This window comes from Camarhynchus parvulus, chromosome 3 (genome assembly GCF_901933205.1).
Source record: "Camarhynchus parvulus chromosome 3, STF_HiC, whole genome shotgun sequence".
In the NCBI taxonomy this organism is placed as follows: Eukaryota; Metazoa; Chordata; class Aves; order Passeriformes; family Thraupidae; genus Camarhynchus; species Camarhynchus parvulus.
The window spans coordinates 6,703,065-6,728,978 of NC_044573.1; the positions used below are offsets into that span (position 1 = coordinate 6,703,065).

The 25,914-nt window shown below is 46.6% G+C and overlaps 2 protein-coding genes across 3 annotated transcripts in view; one reads left to right on the plus strand and one right to left on the minus strand.

Moving 5' to 3' along the window:
- Nucleotides 1–11,791, plus strand: part of CDC42BPA (CDC42 binding protein kinase alpha) — a 183,361-nt gene extending 171,570 nt beyond the window's left edge. Inside the window, exons 36-38 of one of the 2 annotated variants that reach the window (XM_030944869.1) lie at nucleotides 4,575–4,692; nucleotides 5,674–5,831; nucleotides 6,973–11,791. In XM_030944869.1, coding sequence (XP_030800729.1) covers nucleotides 4,575–4,692; nucleotides 5,674–5,831; nucleotides 6,973–7,104 — 408 coding nt within the window. In that variant the 3' untranslated portion in view covers nucleotides 7,105–11,791. The remainder of the gene's footprint in view (nucleotides 1–4,574; nucleotides 4,693–5,673; nucleotides 5,832–6,972) is intronic. The other variant, XM_030944870.1, reaches the window with a different exon arrangement.
- A 2,850-nt stretch (nucleotides 11,792–14,641) lies between these two features.
- The window catches only part of COQ8A (coenzyme Q8A), a 43,019-nt gene continuing 31,746 nt past the window's right edge, over nucleotides 14,642–25,914 (minus strand). Inside the window, exons 7-15 of the mRNA XM_030944873.1 lie at nucleotides 24,429–24,514; nucleotides 23,251–23,391; nucleotides 22,089–22,170; nucleotides 20,704–20,797; nucleotides 19,761–19,902; nucleotides 18,262–18,369; nucleotides 17,496–17,561; nucleotides 16,692–16,778; nucleotides 14,642–16,029 (exon numbers count right to left, since the gene is read on the minus strand). Coding sequence (XP_030800733.1) covers nucleotides 15,736–16,029; nucleotides 16,692–16,778; nucleotides 17,496–17,561; nucleotides 18,262–18,369; nucleotides 19,761–19,902; nucleotides 20,704–20,797; nucleotides 22,089–22,170; nucleotides 23,251–23,391; nucleotides 24,429–24,514 — 1,100 coding nt within the window. The 3' untranslated portion in view covers nucleotides 14,642–15,735. The remainder of the gene's footprint in view (nucleotides 16,030–16,691; nucleotides 16,779–17,495; nucleotides 17,562–18,261; nucleotides 18,370–19,760; nucleotides 19,903–20,703; nucleotides 20,798–22,088; nucleotides 22,171–23,250; nucleotides 23,392–24,428; nucleotides 24,515–25,914) is intronic.

Consider the following 25,914-nt stretch of genomic DNA (forward strand, 5'->3'; position numbering starts at 1 on the left):
TTACTTTTCTGCTATCAGCTGGGGTCTTCCCACAGCTCTGACAAGAAACAGACACTTCATGGCCTTAGGAAAAAAAAAAAAGAAGAGTTTGGGGCTGAACCTTTTGCTATGAGAATAAAATTTTTAATCAGCAGGAAGGATGTGGGAATTTTGAATGAGAAGTTCTCTGTTCCCCAGTGTTTATCCTCCAGCAGTCAGAGTGCTGCACACCAGGGTGAATTAGGAAGAAGTTCTGGATCTGTCTGTGTTGGACCAAGTTTTCAGGCTGTTTGTTTATGATGAATTCATGTGGAATGGGAGAATTTGTGCACCGTGCTGGACACAGATGGAAAGGGACAGACACAACTAGTGCCTCAAGCAGTTTCGAGGTTAAAGTAAATAAGTTAAATTAGAACATGTAGAAACAGGATACAAATTAAAGATGGTGACGACTTGCTGATGTAGATCCTCTTAACCCTGGTAGTTTTAGAAAGAAACTGAGGTAGGATGCTGTTCTTTAGGCATCCTTCCTGTTCCAGTGTAGATTGGAGGGATGGAAGTGGTCTTCCCTTTTTTTCTGGGATTGTGCATCCAGGTCTGCCTACCTGGGGTTTTCTGTGTCCTGTAGAAATCCAAACCAGAGTGAAGCAGGCACACAGGTACCTGCAGTGCATCACAGCTGTGGGGCCTGCAGCTCTGCCTGGGACAGATAAATCAGGAATAACCTGTAGGTTATGTGTGTGATGCTGTTGTTTGCTCAGGATTTGTGTGGGTCCAGGCCAAGCCCATTGCTGTCATGGGAGCATTGCTCTTGGTTTCTGGCAAACCTTCACTGCCAGGCTGCTTCCAGTGCCTCTGGGCTGCCCTGCTGGAGCCCTGTCACTGGGAAGGTTTTGGAAACATACCTGCATCCAACACTAGACTGAATTTAAAAATGCAGGGGGAAAATAAATCTTCTCCTTATGGCTCCAAAACCAATTTGCACAGCTGAGCTTTGACTGGCTTCATGCATGGTCATGTGTCACTGCTGTGAGTCCCAGTTGTCACAGCCATTAATACACGAGAGGAATGCTCTGTTGAAATGCAAAAAAAAAAATACTGTTAAGTTGAATTGAAAGCTGTTTCTCTCCTAGAGGGTCATTATAGAGTCACTGAAGCTGTATTTCAGTTCTGGTGGTGACAGGGTTGTTTCAATCCAACTGTGCTATAAAATTGTCTGTGTTTAACATGCAGTGATGTGTCACCGGACTGTGACCCTCCCTCTACCTTCCCTTTCTCATGTGAGTAGTCTCCCTGGGATCAGTAAGGAATGACCCCTGGTGCTTTAGACAGTAACTCTCAATTTTTTCTTTAGGAGCACCCTTCATCCTAATGTTGCAGCCTCCTAGCATAAACTGGAGGGAAAAAAAGTGAAGTGGGCAACCTGGAGTGTCAAGATCCTGCCTTGTTAGCTCCTTAGAGCACTAGAGGTTTAGTCTTGTGTGAGGAGAAGTGTTTGTCGGCTTTGGGGCATGAGGGTAGAAGTGCTGGAAGCTGTATGGAATGCCAGGCTGTGAGTTTGGTTTCATGTCTGTCCATCCTCCCTTTGTGTTTGGAGATGTTAGTGTAAGAAGGGTGCCATGGTCCCAGGTAGGATTGGATATTGGAACCAGGGCAGTGTGGAATCCATAGGGGAGTTGAAAAATGACTTGTTAGAGTCTGTCATGTTATTTTATGGGAGAGTTGAAAGCTGAGTTTTATAGTGTGATGAACAGAGCACTTTAGAACAAAAACAAACCCCAGAACAAGACCAAGCAGCACAATGGACAGAGGAACAGAAGCAGTCACTGTGGACGCTGTACCTGTCCAGTCAGAGCCTGTCCCTCATCCCAGTGCTGGAGAAGGGACCTGGAGCAGGAGCAGAGTCTCTGCAACCCTGGCAGTGATTGCACTCACAGCTCCACTCTACAGCTGGAATGGGATGCACCCAAATAATCTCTCACCCTGCTTCACAGTGATTCACTGTGCTCAGCAGCAGCTTCTCCGCTGCTGCTTTTCCCCCCACTTCTTTCATCTTTCTCCATTTGGTCCAGCAGTGGGGATGAATTTTCCTGCTAGGATTTGAATTGTTGCTCGAAATGAGGGGTTTTTGTCTCTCTAAAGCAAGCTCAGGTTTCCTTTTGTTTTCTGTGTTTTTAACCTGCTGCGTTGTGCTGCTTTATGAATACCGCTAATAACCGGCGTTCATTTTCCTTTGAATCCCCTTCCTGCATCATGTGCACACCACTTCCAGGAGGTTTGGTCCAAAATGCCAGCAGCCCTGGCATGTGCTTATTTTATTTTTAGAACAAAGAACGATGAAAGATTTGCTTTGTGGAGAGACTTCCTACAAGGAATTACATGGACGTTGCAAACTGAGGGCACGAAAAATTATCATCTTTAGAGCACAGTGTTAAACAAATGAGTCTTTTTTTGTGCACCCACCCATTCCCTCCTTCCCCTGGTGCCTGTATGTTGCCTGCTCAGTCACTGTGAAGGAGGTTAATCACCTCATCATTAAACAGAATTGTTCTCTTTGCAAAATGAACCTCTGTAGGTTTACACCAGCCTAGCAGCCCCAGTGTACTAACCGCAGTGCACACGTGCTAAAGCCAGTGCTGCACTTGGCTTTCCTTTCTTTCTCAAAACACAGCAGTAACTCATCCCTCAGCCCCTCAGTTCCTTTGTGTATGGTCAGGGGAACGAGCCTCCATGGTTTAGGTACAGCCAGGATGCTCAAACTCTGCATCTCAGTTTGTCACGTGGGGAAAATGCAGCAGCTCAATATTTTGTACCACAAAGTAGGTTGGTTATTGACATTAAAAAACAAAAAAAGGAGGGAAGCTAAGCAAGAGACAGCAATAGTATCCCACAAATAATTTAAGAGACTGTTTCAAGCCTTTAGTTATAAATCCTCATGGTGCAGCAGTGGAAGAAGGGAGAAGTAAAAAGGGCTTTTTCATTGGTAAGGCCTCTGATTCTGTTTTGCTGGTGTTTGTGAGAGATCTGGGAACAGATGAGAGATTTTTAATTCTAATTTGCTGCACATTAAAAATCAGCCATTTCTGGCACCCTGGAAGAATGAAAAGCCAAGGGTTGCCTGTAAGATCAAAGGGGCCTGTCAGAGCAATGATTCCAAGGATCATTGCAACACTGGATTTGGCAGCAGGTTGGTAAAATTTATCTGATGAGGTCTGACCTGTATAAAATCTGTTCCTTACAAAACCTCAATTTAATTACCCATTTTAAAATACAAATAGAGACATGGGTAGTACCAAGGTTCTCTGAGAATATATCCTTGTGGGGTAGAATCTTTGTTCTGATCTGAAATTTTCATTAACATCCTAGTTTAAAGAAGCACTGCACTTGCAACTATTGTTTTATATATGGCTACTTCTTCTCAGTGTGAGGATGGGGAAATAATAAAATATAAATAGGAAGAAACAAACAGTTATTGCAGAGGAGGGGCTGTAGAGGGTAAAGGAAGTAATTATTAGAGCTACCTGCATTTCTTTCACATTGTGCATCTATGAAGGTTCCCTGAACCTTGTACCAGTTAATGGTATTGGCTTAATAGTTAATATTAGCTTAACTTAATGGTATTGGTTTAATAATCACACTCTGTTGATGAGGTCTCATATTTAGCCTGAAATGACACACATGGGCAAGGAAGCCAGCTCATACACAGAGAGAGGGGCTAAATAATCTGAGAGGTCTTTTCCCTTAAGGTCCAGCTGTAGGTTAACAGAAGCAGAAATAAAATCTCCCAGAACTCACTTCAAAGTGAGTTCTTTCACCTTCTTTTAAAGACAGCTTATGTTTGGGGAACTGCCATATCCAAGTAGGGAAGTTGTGATTTATCTCCTCAGTAAAGCACCACTCCCGTCCAGTAACTGATTAGTTTAGAAAACCACACTGAAACTCTCAGGATTCAAAACAGGAGCAATAATTAAAATATGTAGAAAAACAGTGGCATGTGCTCTGGTCCTCCTCTTTGTGCAGGCTGGAAACAGGAGGCTCCTTCTCACTTTGGCTCAACTAGTATACGTTTGGAGAGATGCTGTTAACACCTTTGGAATTTCATAAGTAATTGCCATACAGATTGATCCACTATCTATTAATAACCCTGCAAGCATTAGGGATTAACCTGGATATTGTATCAACTTATACAATCATGGCACAGACGATGGCATCAAAGAGAAATTGTAATGAGATCCTTGGAAGCTTGTGTTCAGAAAGAAGGCCTTATGCAGTGTGACTTGAATATATCTACAGCAGCTTAATTAGGCTTGCAAGCCATCCTTTCAGGGAAATTCTGGAATTATTCCGTGTATTCTTTCAGTTGCCTGCATATGTCCATGTAATTCAGCACTTGACTGCCGCGTTGCGTGTGCTGCCAGTCTCTGCACTAAACTGCAGAATATTACTTTGCAATTTTTGCTGACTTGCTGCCCAGATACTCAGCTCTGGTAAGGTCGGGGGTTTCCCGTGTTTTGGGGCCTTACAAGACAGAACTGCAAGGTTGAGGCAGCAGTGGATAAGGATAAGTGACCATGGTGTGTGTGTGTGCATTTCAGAACCTGCGGCCCCAGGAGAGCCGGACGGTGTTCAGCGGCTCCGTCAGCATCCCGTCGATCACCAAATCCCGCACGGAGCCGGGACGCTCCATGAGCGCCAGCAGCGGCTTGGCAGCACGTAAGCAAACAGAGCTCTCTTCTTCTGGGGGCTGGGCACAAGTGGTGCAGGGAAAGGGCTGCCTGCAGTTCCTTCTGTCCACGCTGGATGAGGATTTTCCCAAGTGATGGCTGACTGTGTTGCTGCCAAGGGCAGGGCATTTTAGTCTTGCTTTCAAAGGAGCACGTGAATAAGCAGGTAGTGCTTTTGAGAGTCCCACACTTGTAATTTGTCAGTGTTTTTTTTAATTGATGTTCGAATTCAAATTACATTCTTAGCCCTGGGACTGCTTTGCTTCTGCTCAAGTGTTTTAAATCAGTGACAAATTGTTCACAAGCTCCATTGTGGTGGTGTTTGCAGGGGTCCTAGGACAAAGGAAGAGATAAGAATCTTGACTCCATGTTTCAGAAGGCTGATTTATTATTTGATGATATATACTATATTAAAAGAAAATGATATATTAAAACTATACTAAAGAATAGAAGAAAGGATTTCATCAGAAGGCTTGAAAGGAATAAAAAGGAATGATAATAAAATCTTGTGACTGGCCAGAGAGTCCGAGACAGCTGGACTGTGATTGGCCATTAATTAAAAACCACCACATGAGACCAATCAAAGATGTACCCGTTGCTTTCCACAGCAGCAGGTAATTATTGTTTACATTTCATTTCTGAGGCCTCTCAGCTTCTCAGGAGAAAAAATCCTAGCAAAAGGATTTTTCATAAAATACGTCTGTGACAGTATAGGTTGGATATTAGGAAAAAATTTTCCACTGAAAGAATAGTAAAGTGTACTGGAATGCTCTTCCCAGGAAAGTGCTAGATTCATCATCTCTGGATGTGTTTAAAAAAAGACTGGACATGGCACTTGGTGCTATAGTCTAGTTGAGGTGTTAGGGCAAAGGTTGGACTTGGATGATCTCGGAGGTCTCTTCCAACCTCATCATTATTCTGTGATTCTGTGATTCTTTGTCTGTAACTCAGTTTGATCCCTGTGTTGCAGGATCGTCGGCGCAGAACGGCAGCGCTTTGCGCAGGGAATTCTCGGGAGGGAGCTATGGAGCAAAGCGCCAGCCCATGGCATCGCCCTCGGACGGGTCCCTGTCCTCAGGGGGGCTGGACCAGGGCAGTGATGCTCCCACAAGGGACTACGAGCGAGAGGTGAGTGGCTGCAGCAGGAGGAGAAACCTTACAGGTGTGGATAAAGGTGAGGCACTTCAATCCTCTCATGGGGTTGGCTACAAGCTTGGGAGTTGTTGACAGTGGAGAGATGGATTTCCTGTATTTCAAGCTACAAAAGGCTGTGGTCAAAGTGTCAGCTCTGGTGCTGGTATTTAAGATGCAGAAAAAGCTCTCTGTGTTCCTTAGCTGGAGATGTGTGGATAGCAAGGCTCCCCCAAACTCAGGCCCAGTAGAGTAACAGCTTGATCGTGCCATATCACAGCTTGAAGTGCTGATATTCCTTTTGGCCTTTATGTGCAAAGATTCATAAGCTATCTTAGCAACCACTTCACAGGAGACACTTTGTACTCAGAAGTTAACAAGGCAATTTAAGAATGATAATTTCGTTTAGAACAGGAAATTGATTTAATTATTTCTATTCTGTGCAGTCAAGACTATCATTATGATAGGGCTGAAATCCTGCTCAGTGCTAAACTCAGTCCCTCCAGCCAAAATTGTTTTACATAGGAGGGTTCAATCTGAAACTGGCCTACAAAACTTCCCCAACCCATTTTCTTACCAAGGAGTGTGAAAATAAGAGACCACACAGGCTTTTCATGATACTGGATATATCCTGCCAGTGGAAGCTGAAAGGCAGCTGTCAGCCCAAATTCAGGCTCAGAGTTGCATTCTCCTGTGCTCTGGAAGATCCAAGTAACTCGATAGGATGTTTGAGCTGATACCCTGGGGCTGACATAGAACAGGGAGCTGTGATGAAGCCACAAAGATTTCTCATTTTAGTGCAAGAGCATCTTGATCATAATCTGTGAAAATGCAGGAGCTGTTGTAGCTTCACACTCTGCTGGCCAAGCAGCCCTTGGCAGCACACAGACTGCCAGAATCCCCCTGGTGCTGTGTCCTTATGTCAGTATCACTTATGCCTGCTGAAAGCAAGAGTGACCTGACCATTTAATCTCTGTCTCCTTGGAAATTGTGAGCAAAAAGGATCCCTCAGTATTTTTGGACAGAAACAAAATCCGCAGAGGCCTTTGAATCCAGCCACTATTGCTGGGACACTCTGTGACCCCCAGAGTTGCTGTCCTGTAACTTACTGGTGTTCCTGTGTGTCTCTGGGCTGCAGGACTCTGACTCTCCAAGGCACTCGACGGCATCGAACAGCTCCAACCTCAGCAGCCCTCCCAGCCCCGTTTCTCCTCACAAGACCAAGAGCCTCTCCCTGGAGAGCTCTGACCACGTGAGTTGGGACTCATGAACTGCTTCAGCATTCAGATTTGGCATCACATCAGCTTGCTGTCCCCATGGCTGTCCCCTTCACTTGCTCCAGTTCTCACCTTCATCCTCCTAACCCTCCCCATTCCCTGTCGGAAAAGGATCTGGGAGTGGGGTACAGAGGAAGGTAAAAGCTGGTCGCCTTCAGCACCGTTCAGCATTGCCTCACCTCCCCAGATCTGACAGCAGCAAATGAGCAAAGCTAGGGTGTTGGTAAATATCAGATGCTGTAGATTTGTATTAGTATTGGTTTCATTTTTGTGGTTACAGCTGCTTCATTTTTAAAGACATATTTATCCCACTCCCCTTCCATTCCCAAAGGGTAGCATAAGTAGACCAGACCAGTGTCAACAAGAGAAAATTCAGAGGGATTTTGTTTTCATACAATAGCTCATTGTACTGTACAAAAGTAGCACAGAGACCCCTTCCCCACCATGGGGAATGATCAGTATGTCAGAGGCACATAAAAGCTTTCAGCCACCACGTTTGAATGTCAATCTGATTGTCGCCAGCAAATCCTTATTGATTAAAATGATGCATATTTTACTACAGTACAGAGTTTAAATAAATACGCAGATGTTAGAGTAAAATACGTATGTATATATTCAAAGAAAAAAAGCATTGTGTATGCAGCAGAAGATGGATGCTTATTTAAGAGAGCCTTTAATTTAAGATTTGTGTTGTCCCTGTTTTGATGCTCGGTGATTTACAGACTCGGAGGCCTGGCTAAAACCTCCGGCAGGACAGAGATTCCGTGTGCTCGCGGCACTGCCCCCGCAGTGCTCTCACTACACTTCTCTCCTTCTGGCCTTCAGTAGCAGAACTGAAGCTGTAATTCCTGTTTTCCTCACAGTCCCCATCCTTTTCAGAAACTACAGCAGTTGGCAGCAAGGCCCTGTCCCAACAGCCAGCCACAGGCTGCCCTGGCTCCATACATGCCACCTGTGAGCTGGAGCCTTGCAGCAGCTACAGGAGAGGTCCTTCAGGCAGCAAGGGAGTTCAGTGCAGCTGGATTCTGCAGGAAAACTGTTCCCCTGGGTCAGCCTTTCAGCAGGTTTAACTCAGAAGGGAGCAGTCTTCCACACCTCCTTGACCATCCCTAAGCAGCAAACTCTTACAGTCATTACCAAATACTGGTTGCTAATACACATCAGCCAAACGAGTGCCCTTAGCCCAAAGCCGGCCCTGGCTGGCTTTGCTGTCACTGTAGCAACAAAGAACCTTGAAGACTGACCTCACACTGTTCACACTGTGGTAGTCAGAGACGCCTGGTGACCCACAACTGCTGCACTGGCAAGGTTGGTTTTCCTCTGCCCCCTACCTGTGCTGTGGGTTTGTGCAATTTGCGGTTTGTTTCTATGTGCTCACCTGCTGTTTGGTTCCAAAAGCAGGGCAGGTTGGAGGGCAGGAAGTATTGCAGTGGAAGGCAGAGCCTGCTGAAGCTGGAAAAATAAATAAAAAGCTGAAGTGGTCACCCAGTCGGCAGAATAAATGAGAAACTGATAGCAGATGTATGGTGAGAGGAAGATGTCTCTTCTCTTTAGTTAGCAAGGCAGATTGTGCTTTTCATTTGGGATGAGCCTCTCTTCCCAGTAGTGTTGTTGCTGACTTCATACTATGACCATACTCAAAAACATAAGGGCTTTTTGTATTTAGACTATTGGGGTTTGTGGGTTTTGGAAACTTGTTATGGCTCTCATTAAACCATTCTGTGTTCTTGCAGTCAGCAGTTATGTAGAGTTTCACCCACACAGAGGTGTTTGGAGTTTTGCAGTTTCTGTCTTCCCTAATAGAAGTTGTAGGTAAGTTCAAACCATGTACAGTAATTTCCAGGTATGATCTAAATGTGACATAGGGAACATGACACAGATCATCTAATCCATTTAATCGTGCTGGGTCTCCTAGGTAAGATTTCTCTTTCACTCTGAATCAAGAGGCTTATCCAAGTTTAAGTTCATTCAGTGTTATTTTGGGACAGGGATTCAAGAAATTATTGTAGGAACCATCATATCAAAAGCCTGTCTCTCTCCTATTTGGGTATTTCAGAGTAGCAAGCTGGATGTGTTGTTTGTTTTCACTTCAAACCTACTACTTTTGCAAGCCTGGCATTTGAAATTAAAAGCTTTAGCAAACAGCAAAGCATCTGAAAGTAATTCCTCTCAGAAAAGTTTATGTATTTCTGAGGGACAGATAGGCAGGGCATTATTGGCATTATTGAAATTCCACATCAGCTTCTTTTTAAAGGCTGCATATTGCTTCAAGTATAGGCACTGCTTTTTCCCCACAATTCCCTTGTTTTGGTGAAGCATGTCCACACACTTTTCAAAGCCTTTGCAGACTAGTTTTGTATTTACTGTATGTTGTATTTAAATAATAATCTTATTTTGATGTTGAGAGAAGGCATTTAAACAGTAGTCATTAAAGACAGAGCAGCCTGCATGGCAGACCCCTGAGAGAGAGTCACAGGATTGTTTTCCATGGACTTTATTTTTCTGCAGCTGTGCTAAAGCTCTATCTGAAAATGGAACCTGAAGAGCCACCACTTAGCAAACATTAAATTGAGTAAACCCCTGTGTTTGCTCTGTTCCAGTGCCTGCAATCTATTGATACCAACCCCTGGCATTTTCAGGCAGAGCATAGGTCAGCTGTGTTCCAACACTAAGCTCAGAGGATGAGAGCTTCACAGGCCCACACTGTTTGTACACTACAATGTCCCAGCCTCAGCAGTCTTCTCTAGGATTTATTTCATCATTAGTTTGGTCCTGTGCATTTTTATGCATGTCTGTTCTGAAGAGAAACAGCAACTGTTCTCTCAGTTGAAAAGCAAATGACCACATCACTTATTGGAAAAGAGAAAAATTGTCCTAGGGCTTAAATAGTTTTATATATTTGGGGACCATTTGGTTATAGACTCAATTTGAAACCAAACTCATCTCTCTCTTTATTGGCATGCATACTGCAACTGAGCTTTCTAAAGACTCACTGGGCTGGGAAAAGTCACTTGGTCATTTGAACTGTAAGACTCTTGACTGGTATCTCCAAGGCAGTTGTCTCCTGAGGTTTGATGTTTGCTCCTTTGCACTGTAGCCCTGCTTCAACTTCACAGGTCGAGGGCTGCATTTTGTTCTGGGAGCTGAAACCCTCCCCTGAATTCCTGAGTGTGGCACGTGTTCTCTGTACACAGGATGTGTTTCTAGCTGGGCTTTTTCCTTTTGGCTGAGACTGAAGGTGTTTGTTTGCATTTTTGACAGTGCTTGAACAGATGGGTTGTTGGGGTTTTGCCTTTTTTTTCCTCTCTTTTGATGGCAACAAGGATCTGAACAGATTCAGGCAGCTACTAAGGATTCCAGGTTATAGGATGGAATAGGTTTGGTAAATAGTTTTCCCCTGCACGTGTGCACACACAGGTATGTGGCTTTCTCCCACATTTCATAAACCCAAAAGCAGGGCTACAGTCCTCTCTTCTCTCTTGCCTTTGGCCTGTAGAAGACAGCTGGTGGTTTCAAAAAAACATTCCTGAGACTGTGGTGAAATAGTTGCTTCTTTTCCCCTCCATTAATTGCTGTGGCTTGTTATGAATGTGTATTTTGCCCATTTAAATGAGTTTCAAAACTGAGTCAGGAATGTTTTCTCTTTGATTTGATTCTGGTAAGTTACAACCCAGGTGTGTTATTCTCAGGTACATGGCAGAGGGAAGTTAAGGGTCTTGCCATACCAAAAAAGCCCAAAAAGCATAGTTTATTTATAGAAATGTAGTTTAATGCACCTAACTGGTTCACAGTGTGTCAGGCCTTCCAAACAGAACAGCTGGATTATTAGCACAGAAACAGATTCTGGCCTTGTGCTGTATTGCATGGCCAGACCCTGAATGACAGGACAAACATGCCCTTGGGTGGAAAAAAGTTTCCTTTTCCATTTTATGAATGCATTTAGGGTAAAACTTACTGCAGTGCAAGTACCCCCAGCTCCTGAGCCTTAGTCTGAGAATCAAAGTGGCACATAGCAATTCCTGCTGTGGGTTCTTTTGTGAACACGAGCCCGTTCCATGGAGGAAATGGGACAACTTTCCTGCACTAACACAAAGTGTGAGCACCCTTCTGTGCACTTTGTGTTCACAGTTTGTTTGATAAACACCCCCAGAGGCTGCTCTGCTGCAGGCTTTCCAGTCTGAATTCCAGCTCCTCTCATTCCAGCTGCAGCTCAGTACAACCTGTTTTCATTCTCCATTTGAGACAGTCATCTACAGGGAAGAAATCCACAAACAAACCAGTGTTGCTATACCTGCCTTTTTATGTATGACAGTTTCATATCATTTATTTTTAAAATATGTTTTTTAGGTTTTTCATTGTAATATTATTGTACAGTTTTGCATGGCATAGATGTAATCACTTTTTTTGTTTTAGAGTATAAAAGCTGACAAGTGTGCGTGTGGGGGAAAAATTCTGCTTTTTGCCTCTTCTCACTCTTTTGTTTAATGCCCTCAATGTTGTAGGGGACATTGTAAGAGATTCTCTGCTACAGAACAATGATGTAGATTCTTTTGCACAGAAATATTTAAGGTGGAACAGTCAACAATGTAAAAATGACTTACCACCAATATTTTATGTTGGTAACACACTTAATATTAACCTACTTTGATGTACTGCAATAAAACAGGGAACTGTTAGAAATGTAGATGTTCTGTCTTTTTTCCCACCTCCCCCCATTAAGCTTTGAGGAGGAAATGGAACTGGTGAAGATACAACATGCTGGTTCTAACACATTTGCACAAGTGCACAGTGGGAAGGAGTATGTGAGAAAAATTAATTTCCCTTTAACAGAGCCTCTCCCTGGAGAGAAAAAATAACCAGATCCTTTTGAAAATACAAAATCAAAGTGACTGGGTACTGTTCTATATTGAAATACAGTTTTCCTGACCTTTTTCTTGGGTCAGCTGTGCTGTGATGACCTAAGAAATAGGCAGTTATGGAGTTGTAGTCAGTGGTTTTGGTGTCCCTCCTTCATTTGTAGTTACACATCAAATATTTCAGCTGTCTTAGTGTTAGAGCCTGGATTGTTGGTTAGTTCTGAGCTACCAGTATCACACTGGCCTTGATGCACTTTTAAGTACATCTCAGAATACGTGAGTACATCTCAGAACATGTGAAGTGTTGCATGTGCCCTGACCCTTTCCTGTCATCCCATCCCTCCCAAGTCAGCCTGGAATTTTTCCTGTACCACGGTGTCTTGGTACATCTTCCTCTTCATTCATTCCCCTCTTGGTGTCATGTTGGAAATGGCCTCACTGGGCCTGGGGAAGTTTAGATTAGATATCAGGAAAAATTTCTTCACAGGAAGGCATGTGAAATATGGGAACAGGCTGTGCAGGGAAGTGGTGCAGTCACCATCCCTGCAAGTGTTCAAAGGATGTGTGGATGTGGCACTTAAGGACATGGTTTAATGCTGAACAAGGCAGTGCTGGGCTCAGGGTTGGTTTTGATGATCTTGGAGGTCTTTTCCAACCTCAGTGATTCTGGGGTAAGTCCTGGCTTTGGTACCTGCTTCAGTGACCCCCCCTGCAGCAGGAATACAGGACTGGGCTGTTACTCATCCCACACTGCCAGCAGTGCCAGCCTGGGCATTCTTCCATTTCCAAATCCTCCCAGGACCAGGCACCAAGATTCCCACTTCTTCCAAGGCTGCCTGACCCCTGTCCCTCTCTTTCAGTCAAAATGTTCATGTGGATTTAAGCCCATGGCTCATCCCATTGAGGCAGCTGCTGTAGCTCTGGGACATACCCTGGTTCCTGTGCTCTGACTTTTCAATCAGTGCTTTATTTCTCATTTCCCAGGGGTCCAGTTGCACATCACAGATGTGAAGCTCTTGGGAGATGGGCCTTGTAGTCAGGGATCTGAGCATTAGAAAAGCAGAAACTGATCTGCATGTTCACCTCCTGTTGCTTGCAGTTTCTGTTTTGATGCAGCAGCCAGGCTGACTAAAGAAGGAAGGTAGGAAAATCACTGCTACCAGAGGTAGCCTGAATCTTGTACCTTTAGAATGGAAAATCACTGTCATTCCAGAGGCAGCTTTAATCTGCAGCTTGCCCTGTGCAAAGAAGAAATGTTTTCACAAGAGATTTTTCTAGACCATAGAAGCTTCCTGCAGCACAGAAAGAGTCACAGCCTCAAGCCTGCAAGCACAGCTCAAGCAAATGCAGTGCCTGGCATGGACCAAGTGCTCCTGCTCACTGCACAATGTCACAGCTGCTCTGACTTGAAGCCAGAGTTTCTAGCTCACGTTTTCTACAGGGCTGTTCCTCTGACATGCAATTCCTCCTGTCATAGATCGCTCTGGACAAAGCTACAGCCATTATTAATGCTTTCAGAGCATACACAAAAGGTCAGGAAAATTAGTGACTGAGGGCTCTAATTAGCTCTCCTAATAAAGCAACATCGCAGCTTCTGCAAGTTGCTACCCTCTGGCAAATGCAAAACAAACTCCAGTGTTCAGCTGGATGTCATTCCTAAACCCTCTTGGGAAGGGGAATGTTTGCCAGGAGTTGGAACACTCTTGCCCCAGCATGGTATACACAAGATCTGGGCTGACATGAGCAAGTGGAAAAGTGAACTCCAGCTTACTCTGCCACCTTTGCAAGTCCTCTGAACATGCTGGCCTTGAATCTTCAGTTTCAGAAAATCTGCTCTGAAGCTCACCTAATCTAATTCCCTTGTCAGCTTTTTATACTTTACTTTTTAAACTTTAACATAAGCATTTAACAGCTCAAACAACTCTGCTGTTTTTACAGCTGCAAGGTCTAGAGCCAAAGGAGAAAAACTAAACAATGTCTATCAGAACTCAAAACAAGGGAAGGTACTGTAACTTTGTACACTGATAAACTGCTTGATGCAAAACTTTTATTACTTCATTGAACAGCAGAGTTAACTCTTCTCAAAAGGTTAAAAATAATCTGACTGGGATTTTGAACTGAACTGCACTGCATCTTGTTCAATAAAGACTTAAATGAAGTGGCTTATGTGTTTATGGCTTTGGAATAAAGATAATACTATTACCTGTTTTCCTATTTCTCAGAGGTCCCTCCTGAGAGAGACCATTTGTTCACTTACCTGTTCTCCCCCCTCTGAAGTGTCAGCTGTCAGGATTTCACACATGCTGAAGTTAAGATCAGGCAACCTGGGCATTCCTGGGCTCTGTTAGCTGAGCAGGACCAGCTGAGCCTGCTGGTAAGTAAATACCTGGCACTTGCCAGGCAAGGACACCTGGAAAGGCACCAGGGAAGCCTCAGCTCCACCAGCCTCTCCTTCACAAGTGGAGGAAAGGCAGAGAGACTTGTGTTCAGGAGGCTGTTCTACCAGAGTGATTAAAACAAAGGAAGATTAAAAAACAAGTAAATTACCTGGGATATTTTCATGGCATGAAGAGGCCTCAGCTTCTCTGAGCTGCTGTTTATCCCCAGAACAGGACACTGCTCACCTGAGTGTCCATTCCCACACCAGAAGATGACACAGCCACAAGCAGCAGGCCCACGGCACAAGCACTTGTTTATTGACATCAGGAAGTCGTACAGGCTCAGGCTTTGTACAAAAACCTACAAAACTCAATTTCCTAGCTTGACTCCAGGAGTTTAAAACTGTGCGTCTGGTTTGAACTGTGTGACATTTCAGCTGGATCTGCAGCTGCTCTCCAGAGGCAGGACATTTGTTTGCCTTGCTGCAAGTTCTGCCTCTCAGGGAAACACACAGAGGAGGTTTTAGTCAGGAGTCCAGCAAGCAGTGGGGGTCAGAGTTGGAGCTTATCTAACTCGCCCTCAGGAAAGCTGATACCTACCAGACAGTGCAGAATCCCACTAGTTGTGCTCAGATCTAGCTCTGCTGATTACATGTTTGACTCCCAGAACTGAGATGGGTTGTGAGAGTGTGTATGTGTGTGTGTGTGTTTAAAAGAGACTGGCATTCAATTCTCAGACTTTTAAAATATTTCCTATGTTTAGCTTGCAAGCCAGAAAGAGGCAGAAAGCATCAAACTTCAACGTACACACACGCCCCTTGCATTAAATCAATGTCAGTAGAATCCAGGAGGGTTCTCAGACTGCCACCACTTGACTTACAAAAACATGGGGGAGGTGCTGGATGTGTCTGTGGTAGGGAACACCTTGGTATTTCATTCTCTAAATTCACAGTATGAAAACTACTTGAATTCCACCTCAGCTTTAAAGAGGGAAGGTTTTTAAAAAACAATTTGTGGACAATTACAAATAGGTTTCAATATTGAATTCTGCTCTCATCCTCCTTCCCCTACTCTTTATAAAACCCTCTCAATATGCAGCCACCATCACAATGTTACAAATGCATTCAAGGTAGTCAGCTGGTGCCTTGAAGCAGCACAGAAGCACTCAAGAGTTTCCTGCAAGCTGTGGGCTGTGCTGGCAGTCCAGGCAGGACAGACACAGCTGGAAAGAGCAGCTTTGTCCTCGTGGAATGCACCCTTGGCTCCCAGGGCATGGGGCTGCTGCATCTCAAGAGGATGGAGGGCTGGGGAGCAACGCAGGGCAGGCTTGGAACGCTCTCTGCAAGGCTCAGCTGAACCGGGCCCTCAGAACAAGACAAGTTCCTTCTTACTACTCCTCTGGCTTCTTGCCCCTACTGCTCCAGTATTTGCTGTATGCCTCTTGGAACATGTTCTTGCAGGGAATTTTGGCCTTCAGTTTGGTGCAGATGAGGAAAGAGCCGCCCATCTTCCGATGAAGGGAGTAGGTCTCCTCTGGCGGGGGGATGAGCCGGTGCTTCAGCATGATTGGGATTAAACCATGGATCTTCTCAGTGGTGCTTTGGTTGCCAAAATCAAAAGGCTCCTTAGATGCAAAAGCCTCTCCCAGGATGAGGACAGCATTTAAGTGGGCATCTTCCATTTCCTGCCCAAAAGGAAAGAGGGATAAGTAACACTTAACTAGAGGATAACACCACTAGCCATGACAACCACCAAGGAGGAAAAGAAATGCCAGTGCTAACAGCAGCAGCTCAGGAGAAATAGCCCTGTCCACAACAAAGGGAACCTCCAGCCCCCAGCAAGACTGAGGAACATTTAGTTCATACAGTTTTGAGCAACTAAACCTTCTAGAAAACCATCTGCTCAGTCATACAACATGCTGGTTCTAACACATTTGCACAAGGGCACAGTGGGAAGGAGTATGTGAGAAAATGGATTTTCCTTTAACAGCTTTCAGAAAAAATAACCAGATCCTTTTGAAAATACAAAATCAAAGTGACTGAATACTTTGCTGTATTTCATGACTTCCCAGTCATGAAACTTCAGGAATTGTCATCAGCTGCAGGGTCTTGCACGGGGAGAGAAGGAAGGACAGTGGTTTTGGGGCTAGCTGTATCCTCATTATTTTCCTGCTCCCAAAAGGAAGTGAGAACAAAAGCCAAGACCTTTTTTCCCCTCCTCTCTCATGCTTATCAAAAGGGCTTTTGGACTGACACTTTTACCACATCAAGAAGTCTGGGGAAGTTCACTGACCTGCAGTCACCTTATCTGTGGCTAACACCAAAATCAGACCCTTCTGCTCCATACCTTGATTTCATAGCCAGTGAGGAATTTCATTTCAATGGACTTCTTCCGTACTCTCTCTCTGTCCATATCAGCAGCTGCCTTGATCACCTGAGAAGGAGGAATACTTTCAGGAGAGCCAAGAGAAGAGTGAACAGCAGGACTGCTGCCCAGGCCACAGGAGCACACATCAACACCAGCCCCCTGCTCACTCCCTTGCCTCTACCCTCTCTTCAGGGCCCTGCATGCTGGGCACGTTAAGAGCTACTGGCTAAAAGATTCCCTCTTCCCAACAGGGCTGCACATGGCCCAGAGAATGTAAGGGACAGCAAAAAAAGCTTCACAAATAGTCAGCCCCTCCCCAAAGAAACAGCAGAGCTGACTGTGAGCAGCTTTAGGTGGGAGCTGCTGGCCCTGGCAGCTCAGTTACCATGTGCAGAACATGCTGATCACAAAGGACTTCACATCCATTCATCTATCTGTGGAAAATCTGAAAATCTCAGGAGGAGGTGGGGAACAAGCAATTCCTGCATATCCTCATATTGAAATCACAGAATTGTGAGTGCTCTGATACACCCAAGGCCCCCAGCAAGCATCACTGCAGTGCACTTCTGTGAACATCCCACCTCAGAGAGGCAGCAGCTTGCAGCACATCTGCAGACAGCCATGGCAAGGGATGAAACAGGAACAGAGACTGCTCTCTTGCCTCCAGCCCTGCTTCCCTCCACACCCAAAGTGTATTCCAGTACAAAATGGTAACAGCTGAGAGCATTTGCAAAATCAACCACCAGTATTTGCAGCTCTCTAGGGCACAGTGCAAGTCCTCACCTCTATGTAGACATCTGTGAACTTCTCATCAAACCCTCGTGTTGCTCCAAAGTCCAGCAGGGCCACCTGGAAGTGGACAAAGCTGTCTGTATTAACTCAACCACTCTGATAGAACCTGAACTTAAGAATCCTCCTGATTTCTTCAGGAAGCTCAGCTGGCTTTCCCAGCTCTCCTCTGCATCCCAACTGCCCCTGACTCCTTTATTCCCAGTCTGCAGCCCAACAGGGCTGAGGCCACTGCCCACACTGCCACACCTGCTCTGCTGGCAGCTCCACTCAGGCTCCATGTGCAGGGACAGAGCAGCACTGAACATTTTCCCAGCACTTTGCAGCACAGACCTCAGCAATAAAAAGCAATTCCATCTGCCCAACAGAGCACAGACAGGCAGCCAACCCAATGAGCAGGAATTAACCACCCTTATCTTCAGCACAGCACAAGAGCATTTAGCTGAAGAGTCCTGGGCTCAGGTGTGTGCTGGTAGAGCACTGCCTGCTGCAGCTTCCCACCTTCAGAACAGATCCTGAGGTTAAGCAAGTAGCTGTGACTGCTCAAGGGCCAGGGTTACAGCAGCCCTGCTTTCCTACTGAGCCCTAGTGAGGGCAAGTGGCAAAGGGAGGTTTCCCTGTGCTATCTGCCCATGCCTCAAGGACAGGAAACAGAGAATCCCAGTCAGGACTCATTAAGTGGGGAGTGGGAGTGAGGAATAATCAAAAGGTGGTGAAAACTGATTGTTGTATAGGCAGGAGAGTGGCTGCTCAGGCTTACCTTGTGCAGCTGTGGGTCATAGAAGAAGTTGGACCAGTTGGGGTCAGTCTGCATGTACCGGAACTCAAACAGCTCCCGCAGGCACAGCACCAGGATGTTGTGGCAGATCTTGAAAACCAAGGAGAAACAAGAAACAAGCCCTAGTCACACCTGTAACTTAGAGCAGGCATCAGCAAACAGGGCACACATTGCCACACCAGCAGGAACCATCTGCTCTGTGCAGAGCTGAAGGAACACCTCTCACCACAGCAGCAGCAACTCCCAGCCCACCCCTGCCATGGGATGTCCTTAGCAGATGGCACAGATGCTCCAGTGCTCATCCAACTGCATTCTGGTCCTGCCTTTTCACTTTCCAGCACTGACCACATACTGGGTGCTGCAAGAATTGGAGTCTTGTATGATACCAGAGCCAGCATGCACTCCTGTGGGCTCAGCACTGGCCCAGCTTGAGGGAGGAGCAGCAGAGCCACACCTTGGGACCAACAGGCACAGAAAAGCAAGAGCAGCAGTTCCTGAAAACCCCCCTGCTGCATTACACATTCCAGCAGAGTTTTTCTATGAGAATTGGTAAGCTGGAGCCTGTTCAGCAGAACTGCCAGCCTCACTCTGCCCCCTCCAGCTCTGCAAAGCTGAGTGAAACACCACATCCAAGGTGGAAGGAAGAGAGCACCAAATGCAAGCCCAGCCCTGCTACAGGACCCTGCTGTTTGGGTCAGAAGGCAGAGGGCCAGCCAGGCCAGTGGCTGACAGGAAAGAAAAGCTGTTCCTGCAGCTCACAGCCTTTTAAAAGGAGTCCTGGTGATGGAGCAGCTCATTGCTGGGGACAGTCCCTAAGAATAGCCAGCCAGCTCTGGCACAGCTTCAAATCTAATGTGACACTGAGATCTGTTTAACTAGGGGAACAGACTCTGCCCTCTTCCCCAGTGACCTAACAGCTGACAGCTCACACCAAGAAACACACACACATCCAAATACCAGGACAGTTATTTCTGCTGCTAGAGCAGCTGCTTGTCCCACCACAGCACTCCAATCCCTGGCTATATTCAGCACCACCACCCACCTATCCCCACATCCCTGCTTTTGTTTACTGACAGGTACTTTTCCAGCAGCCCTGTGCAGCACAGGTCAGTCCTGCAGGAATGACACCCAGCTGCTTGTACTGGGATGATTCTGCAGTCCTGCCCAGAGGAGCAGCTGCATAAGACCCCTTTGCCCTTACTGACAGTCCCCCCAAAATTAAGATCACCAGAAATGGCATGACACAGTGAGGCTACCTCCCCTTCAGCTGCCCTTGCTATTCACCCCCTCCCTGCTGAAGGCTGGTGCCTGCAAGGCCCAAATAAGCCTGGAGAGACTCCAGTGTCACTGCCACCTTCCCTAAACAAGTCTTCCTAGAGGCTCCAGACAGTCCTGCTCAGGGTTTGCTGTGCCACAAGGCATGCCCCCAAGTCTGGCACAGGGTCCTGAGCAAGGGCAGAAACCCAGCATCCCAAATTCACCTCGTTTCGAATCTCCTGGCTCAGTCCTTCAGCTTGATCCAAGGGAAAGCCAGACACCAGCTCTGTGGTCAGCACGTGCTTGCTGCACAGCTCATCTATTACTCTTGGTACATAAAAGAAAGGGTGGTCTTTCAGCAGCTCCCTAGGGGTGGAGAAAGGAAAGGAAAAGGTTTAGGAGCCCTGAGAGCAGACAGACCCATCAGCAACACCTCACACAGCCCTTGAGCAGCCTCTCCCCGCACCCTGGCTGGGGCTGCCAGGAATTGTTTCCTTCAGCAATTACAGTAGGGATTAAGTCAGCAGAAACCCTGCCAGTGCCTTAGAGCTGCTGCCAGCTCCTGAGGTCCCATCTCCTGCCAGAGCAGGGATATTAGGAAGGCTCCAGGCTGGTGCATCAAGGGGCACTGGGCTCTTTTGCTGACCCCACTTGGCTTTAGGGCCAGACTGCACACATGGAAGAATTGCTTTGCCAAGGGGAGCAGTGCCACGGTGCTGCAGGACAGGAAGAGCATCCAGCACTATGTAAAAATAATCTGGGTGCTTTGGCAAGCCAAGGGAGCACTGGTGGTGGTAACTGCTTCAAGAGAGATGAACTGAAAACCTCCTAGGCTGAAGGATGGGAGAAGTTAACAACAGGCTGAGGTAAGAGCACATGGAAGAGCACTGCAACCCAGCCTCAGGAGTTACTGCAGCACCTTCCCATGTGGCACAACAGAGAGACTTGCACCAGAGGAGGTGATCACATTTCAGCTGACTGACGCCATGCCCAGCTGACACCAGGTGGTGATTCTGGGGGACAGCTCAGGCCACAACCATGCACCCTTCCCCTGTGCCACAAAGCAGGGCACAGCAGTCAGCTCCCCACCATCCCTCCAGTTAAGCAACCTCTCCTGCCTCTCCCACACACACACAGAAGGGGCTCAAGGCAATGGTGGGAACATACTGGAATTTCCTTGCACAGGCAGCTTCTCTCAGGTAGTCACACTCCAGGGCCAGCTCTCTGCTCACCACTTCAATCAGGTGCTCTGGGAACAAACCTGAAAGGCAAACAGCACAGGAGAGAGCAGGCTTAGAAAAAAGGATTTGCTCAGGCTAAACGTCCCAGAGCTGCAGCTGAGGAGCACAGGAGGCCCCAGAGAGCCAAGGTGCATTTCCAACCAGATGCAGGTTGTGCAGTAATCACAGCCCAGGCTACACAGCTGCTCCTAAGTCCAGCTACATCCACAGCAGAGCTCTGTCCTCTCCCAGCTCCCACCCCAGAGCCCAAACTGTCCATTCCTGCTACTGGCATGGCTGTACAGGGACACACACCAAAGACAAGCACCCAAACACTGGGCAAAAGCTGCAGAAACAGCTCCATATCTGCCTGCAAGTGGCAGCAGGCACTGCCAGGCAGAAACAGTCAGCATGACTAATGCAGTGTACTGCAGCAGCAGCACGTAGCCAGGGCCTGAGATGCCAAGCCCAGTCTTCTCAGTCTTGCATTTGGAAAACCAATCTACTTCTTGGGCCAGACACAGCTGGGGCTGCAGCAACCTCTGCAGGGCCCTGCCCAGCCACCAGAGAGAACAGTCCCGGATTTTGTCAGCACCCAGCCTGATTTTGGAGCAGCATTTGTACAGTCTCACTGATATTTACAGCTGCTGCAGGCATGTATTTGGAAAAAGGAGTGGTAAGTCCTGCATTCCCTGTGGGAAAAGGGACTTATCCATCTGCTGGGACACTGAGCAAGTTCTAAGTCAGACAGTTCTCCACAGCTGTGAAAGAATAGAGAACATCTGGGAAGAGCACAGAATGGCAGGCATGGAAAGCTGCAAGGGAACATGGAGAAGAATGAGTTCTGCCAAATGTACCAGAAAGTAACAGGACAAAGCAAGACTACTGAACACTGCCCACACTCCAAGCCTAGAAAGCCACCAAAAGTGAGTATTCTCAGGCACTTTATATTTTGCCAAGAATCCCAATGGGTCTGTCTCTATACAGAACACAGAGACAAGTGCAGTTACTCTGGCAGGTGTGTGCACACACATGGCCACAAACACACAGCTGCACTTCCCACCCCACCAAGTGGGCACTGGAGCAGGCATGTGCCCCAGCAAAGGCAGCACAGCTCTGCAGCACAACAGGGGAACACAGCATGGCTCCCCAAGCTGGCCCTGAACCCTCTGCCTCTCCTGCTTTCTGCAGGAAATCTGCTCCTGGGCACACTTAGTATCCTTAAGTTCCTTTCCCCAGTCCTTGGAGGGACACATGAAATGTGCTGCTTGAAAGGGGTTGGCAGAACTCCACCTGGGAACACAGGGCCTGCCAGGGTCTCTATGTTTTTACCTTCAGGGAGAATATTGCTCATGCTCAGGACAGCCATCAGGTTGTTGACATCACTGTTGATGCTCTGGGCGACTCCAGGGTACTGTGGGACAGAATGGGAGAGGGCAGTGTTGAGGTTAGATGAGGCCTGGTTGTACAGGGCATGATAAAAACACCTGGCTCAGCACCCACATCACAACAGGCCAGGGTGTTCCTGAGCCACACATCCCTCCTCTAAAGGCTTATTTCAAAGCCCAGCATCTAAACCAGGGGACAGACAGAAAGGCTAAGATGCAGCTCCCTGCAATCAGAATGGCCTGTTCAGATCCTCTGATGGGAATTCTTCCAGCACATTATGAGTTCTCAGACACACAAATCTCACAGGAGCCATGGCAGTCAGTCCTTTCCCTCCCACAGCTGGAAGCACACACCCCTGGAAGCCCCAGTGTGTCCTTCCCAGCAGCGGGGCAAGTGGTGAGGCCCCAGCCCAGTCCTGGCAAAGGCACCTCACCCTGTTCTCACCCTGTCTGTCAAGGGGAAGGAGCCTGCACTGCTCAGGAAAATGTGTGCTGATGCCAGAGGGTTGAGTTTCTGCTGCTGTTACCTTGGCCTGACTTCAGAGAGTACTTGGGACACAAATGGCTTCAGAAGACACCCACACCCATTGATAATATTTCTAAAGTCTCCCCATACTACAAAAACCCACCAATGAGTTGACCAGCTTTGCCTGGGATACTGCTCAGTCAGCAGGAACCTCACTCCTTGGGATTACATACCATGCTGTAGAAGGATGGTTTAAAGGCTTTAGCTCTAGAATGTCATTTTGTTGGAAAGAGCCACCTGAGGTTGCTGACACCCAGAAGGGATCTGGGACATGTGCACATCCCAGAAAGGGGACTGACCTGGGGAGCAGGTGGGACCCTCCCATACAGCCCTAAAAGTACAAGCAGTCCCTCAGCACCATTATCCCAAACTGCAGTGAAAAATCTATGGGATGTCTGCTGCTCATCTGGATTCAGACTGGCTCAAGCTGCAGAACCTTTGCTGTGTTTTCCACTCAACTTGCACTACATAAGACTTCTTCACTTCCATTAAAATGTTTTTTATTTCTCTAGCAGTACACATGTCGCTCCGCTGCCCTTCTCTGAGCACAAACAAGACATGGCTGCTCTGGAAAGCCCACCTGGATTTTCATGGCAACTTCTTTCCCGTTTTTCAAGCGTGCCAGATGGACCTGACCAATTGAAGCAGCAGCAAAGGGGCGTTCTTCAAAGGACTCCAGTTTATCCCTCCAGTTGGGGCCCAGATCGTTGTTCAGAGTTTTCTACAAATAAATAGAAAGGATCAGGGTATGGGAAGCAAAGATTTAAGACTTTCAGTCTTGGAAATCACGTTCCTCTAAGGTGACTGAGTTCTGGGTGCCTATAACCTGCTTTCTAGACCATCCTCTGTGCCTTGTCATTGCACACCAAGGCAGGGAGTGGTGCAGCCAGCAATGCTGCCCCAGCACTGAACAGGTGCTGATCAGATCTCTGTGGGGCTCTGCCCTAAGGGACAGAAATCTTGAACACAAACATCCCCTTTTAGGTGCCACCTGCTATCTTCCAGAAAATGAGCAAAGAAAATGACTTAGCTATTTCTCCTCTTTCATCATCCTGCCAAGCTGAAGAGAAGCAATCCAGGCATGACTCTCTTTAAGGCAGTACTGACAATTAAACATCACAGCCTGCTTTAACATCGTTTTTGCTACCCTGCCAGACTGCCATATTTAAGTTCTAGCTCTGCTTAGTGTCTTTCAGAAGATAAGTAGTGCTGGCAGTTCCTTTGGCATCACCCTTTACACAGTAATTTACAGAGAACATAAACACTGGGGAAAGCAAACTTAGCTTAATTCTGGGTTTTCTTGATGGCAAGTTAACCAAAATGGTAAGGACAAAGCTGCTGGTTATTTTCCATCAGACTGAGGCTTGTAAGTCTATTTCTAAAATGGGATGTAGACATATCTAGACACCCTAAGACTCACAAGAAAGAAAACAGGAAACACAAGAGGAGGCTACACTCAACAAAACCTTATAACCATATTTGTGGCAGCATCCTGCTCCATATCAACATTAATATCAGGACATGAAAAACTCCCACATTTGTTCCCCTCTGTCTAGACCCAAACTTCCAATTTTTTGAGAGAAAAGACAACACATAATTGAGAGAAGGAATCACACATTACCCCCAACTGAAAATATGCAACATTATTGAAATACTCTATAAAATCCCCATCCACCTCCCTTACTAGGGCGTGTCACAGGTGACATTTTTTCTCTCCATTGTCCCTTTCCCTGACAGGCACTCAGGAATATTCCTCACCATCATCTGCTTTATGGGCATGAAGTCGGCGCTCTGACGCACGCGCTCAAAGATCCTCTGCAGGTGGGGGTTGATGAAGGCATCATCTGCCAAGGGAAAGCACACAGCACTCAGAGCAGGCATGGCATCCTTTAACACACCAAGAAATGTGCTCCTGCACTCAGACAAGTCAGGCTGTCCTGCCCCAGGCACACCCCAGTGAAGGTTTGAGAAGGAATTCTTGAATTCTTTTGGTGTGGTGACAGGTGACAGAGCCAAGAGCAGAGTGCTCTGCCTCTGTCACACACCAGCCCATCTCCTGGCTGGCAGCATCCAGGTCTAGGAGAGGCCACTGCCTTATGGAAACACAGGTCACAGAAGGGACCCTGGAGAGCCATCCCAATGCTCCAGGGTTCCCAGTGTGGTTTAATCCAGTTCATTTTAAGGGGCAGCAGCTCCTCTAGAATGCTGTGCAATAGTAAAACACCACTTAGAAAAGTGCTGAACTCTTGGAGAAACCAGGATTCAGCATCTGCTACTGTAAACAACTTTTGCCCAAATGCAGAGCAACTACAAATGGGCAGCAGAGAACACAGCTGAGCCCAAACTTTTAAGTCAGAAGCATTTAGCAAGCAAATATTTACACTCATAAGAGGAGGGGCTGAAAGATTAGCCCTCTGCTTGAGGAAAGGCTTCTACAACAACCCAGAGAAAAACCACCACTGCTGGCAAACTTTTAATTTCATAAGTGATTGTAGAGGAATCAGATTTATCTGCTGCTCTCTCAACACTGGAAAAATCCAGGCTACAAGCCTTGATCCTGAGAACTGAACCTGCACATGCAATTGTGACATTCAAACAAAAATTTATTGTTCCTCTCTAAATACACATGCATGAACCACCTTATATCTATCCCAGGAAACAAGAAACAAACAGTGACCTTAAGAGGACTGTCCTGGGAAGAAGGGTGGAAAGGAATGGAGGAAAAAAAGATAAATAATGCAGAGATGTGACATTAACACTCAGCATTATTTACAAATTCCCACTGAAGCCATAGCAGCATTTAAAAGCACTGACAAAACCCCACTGTGGAGCCAAGAGAAGTTTTATAGAGGATCAGGCTTTGCAGGAACAGTGAGTGGAGCTCCTGCTGTGAGGTTGCAAGCCCGCAGGAAGGTGAGACATTGCATTTGCATGTGCACTGAAAGGAACACCTGCTCTGTCACTGATGCTGTATCACTGCCCAGCCTCTGAACACGCTAAAAAATATTCTCAGGGCTCTGTGGAGGTATTAACCACCATGCTGCAATGTGTCACCTGCACTGCCAAGGGTGACTGGGCAAAAGGAGAAGGGATCTCACTAAGAGTGACTCCCAGAAGCTGTTTGTGTCAAAGCATCAGCATCTGCCACAGGCATTCAGGATCAACTTCCTTTCTTCTGCTCACTGCTGACATCCACAAAGGGTTTCCACCCCTAGTCTGGGAGAGCATCCATCCTTAGCTGGGG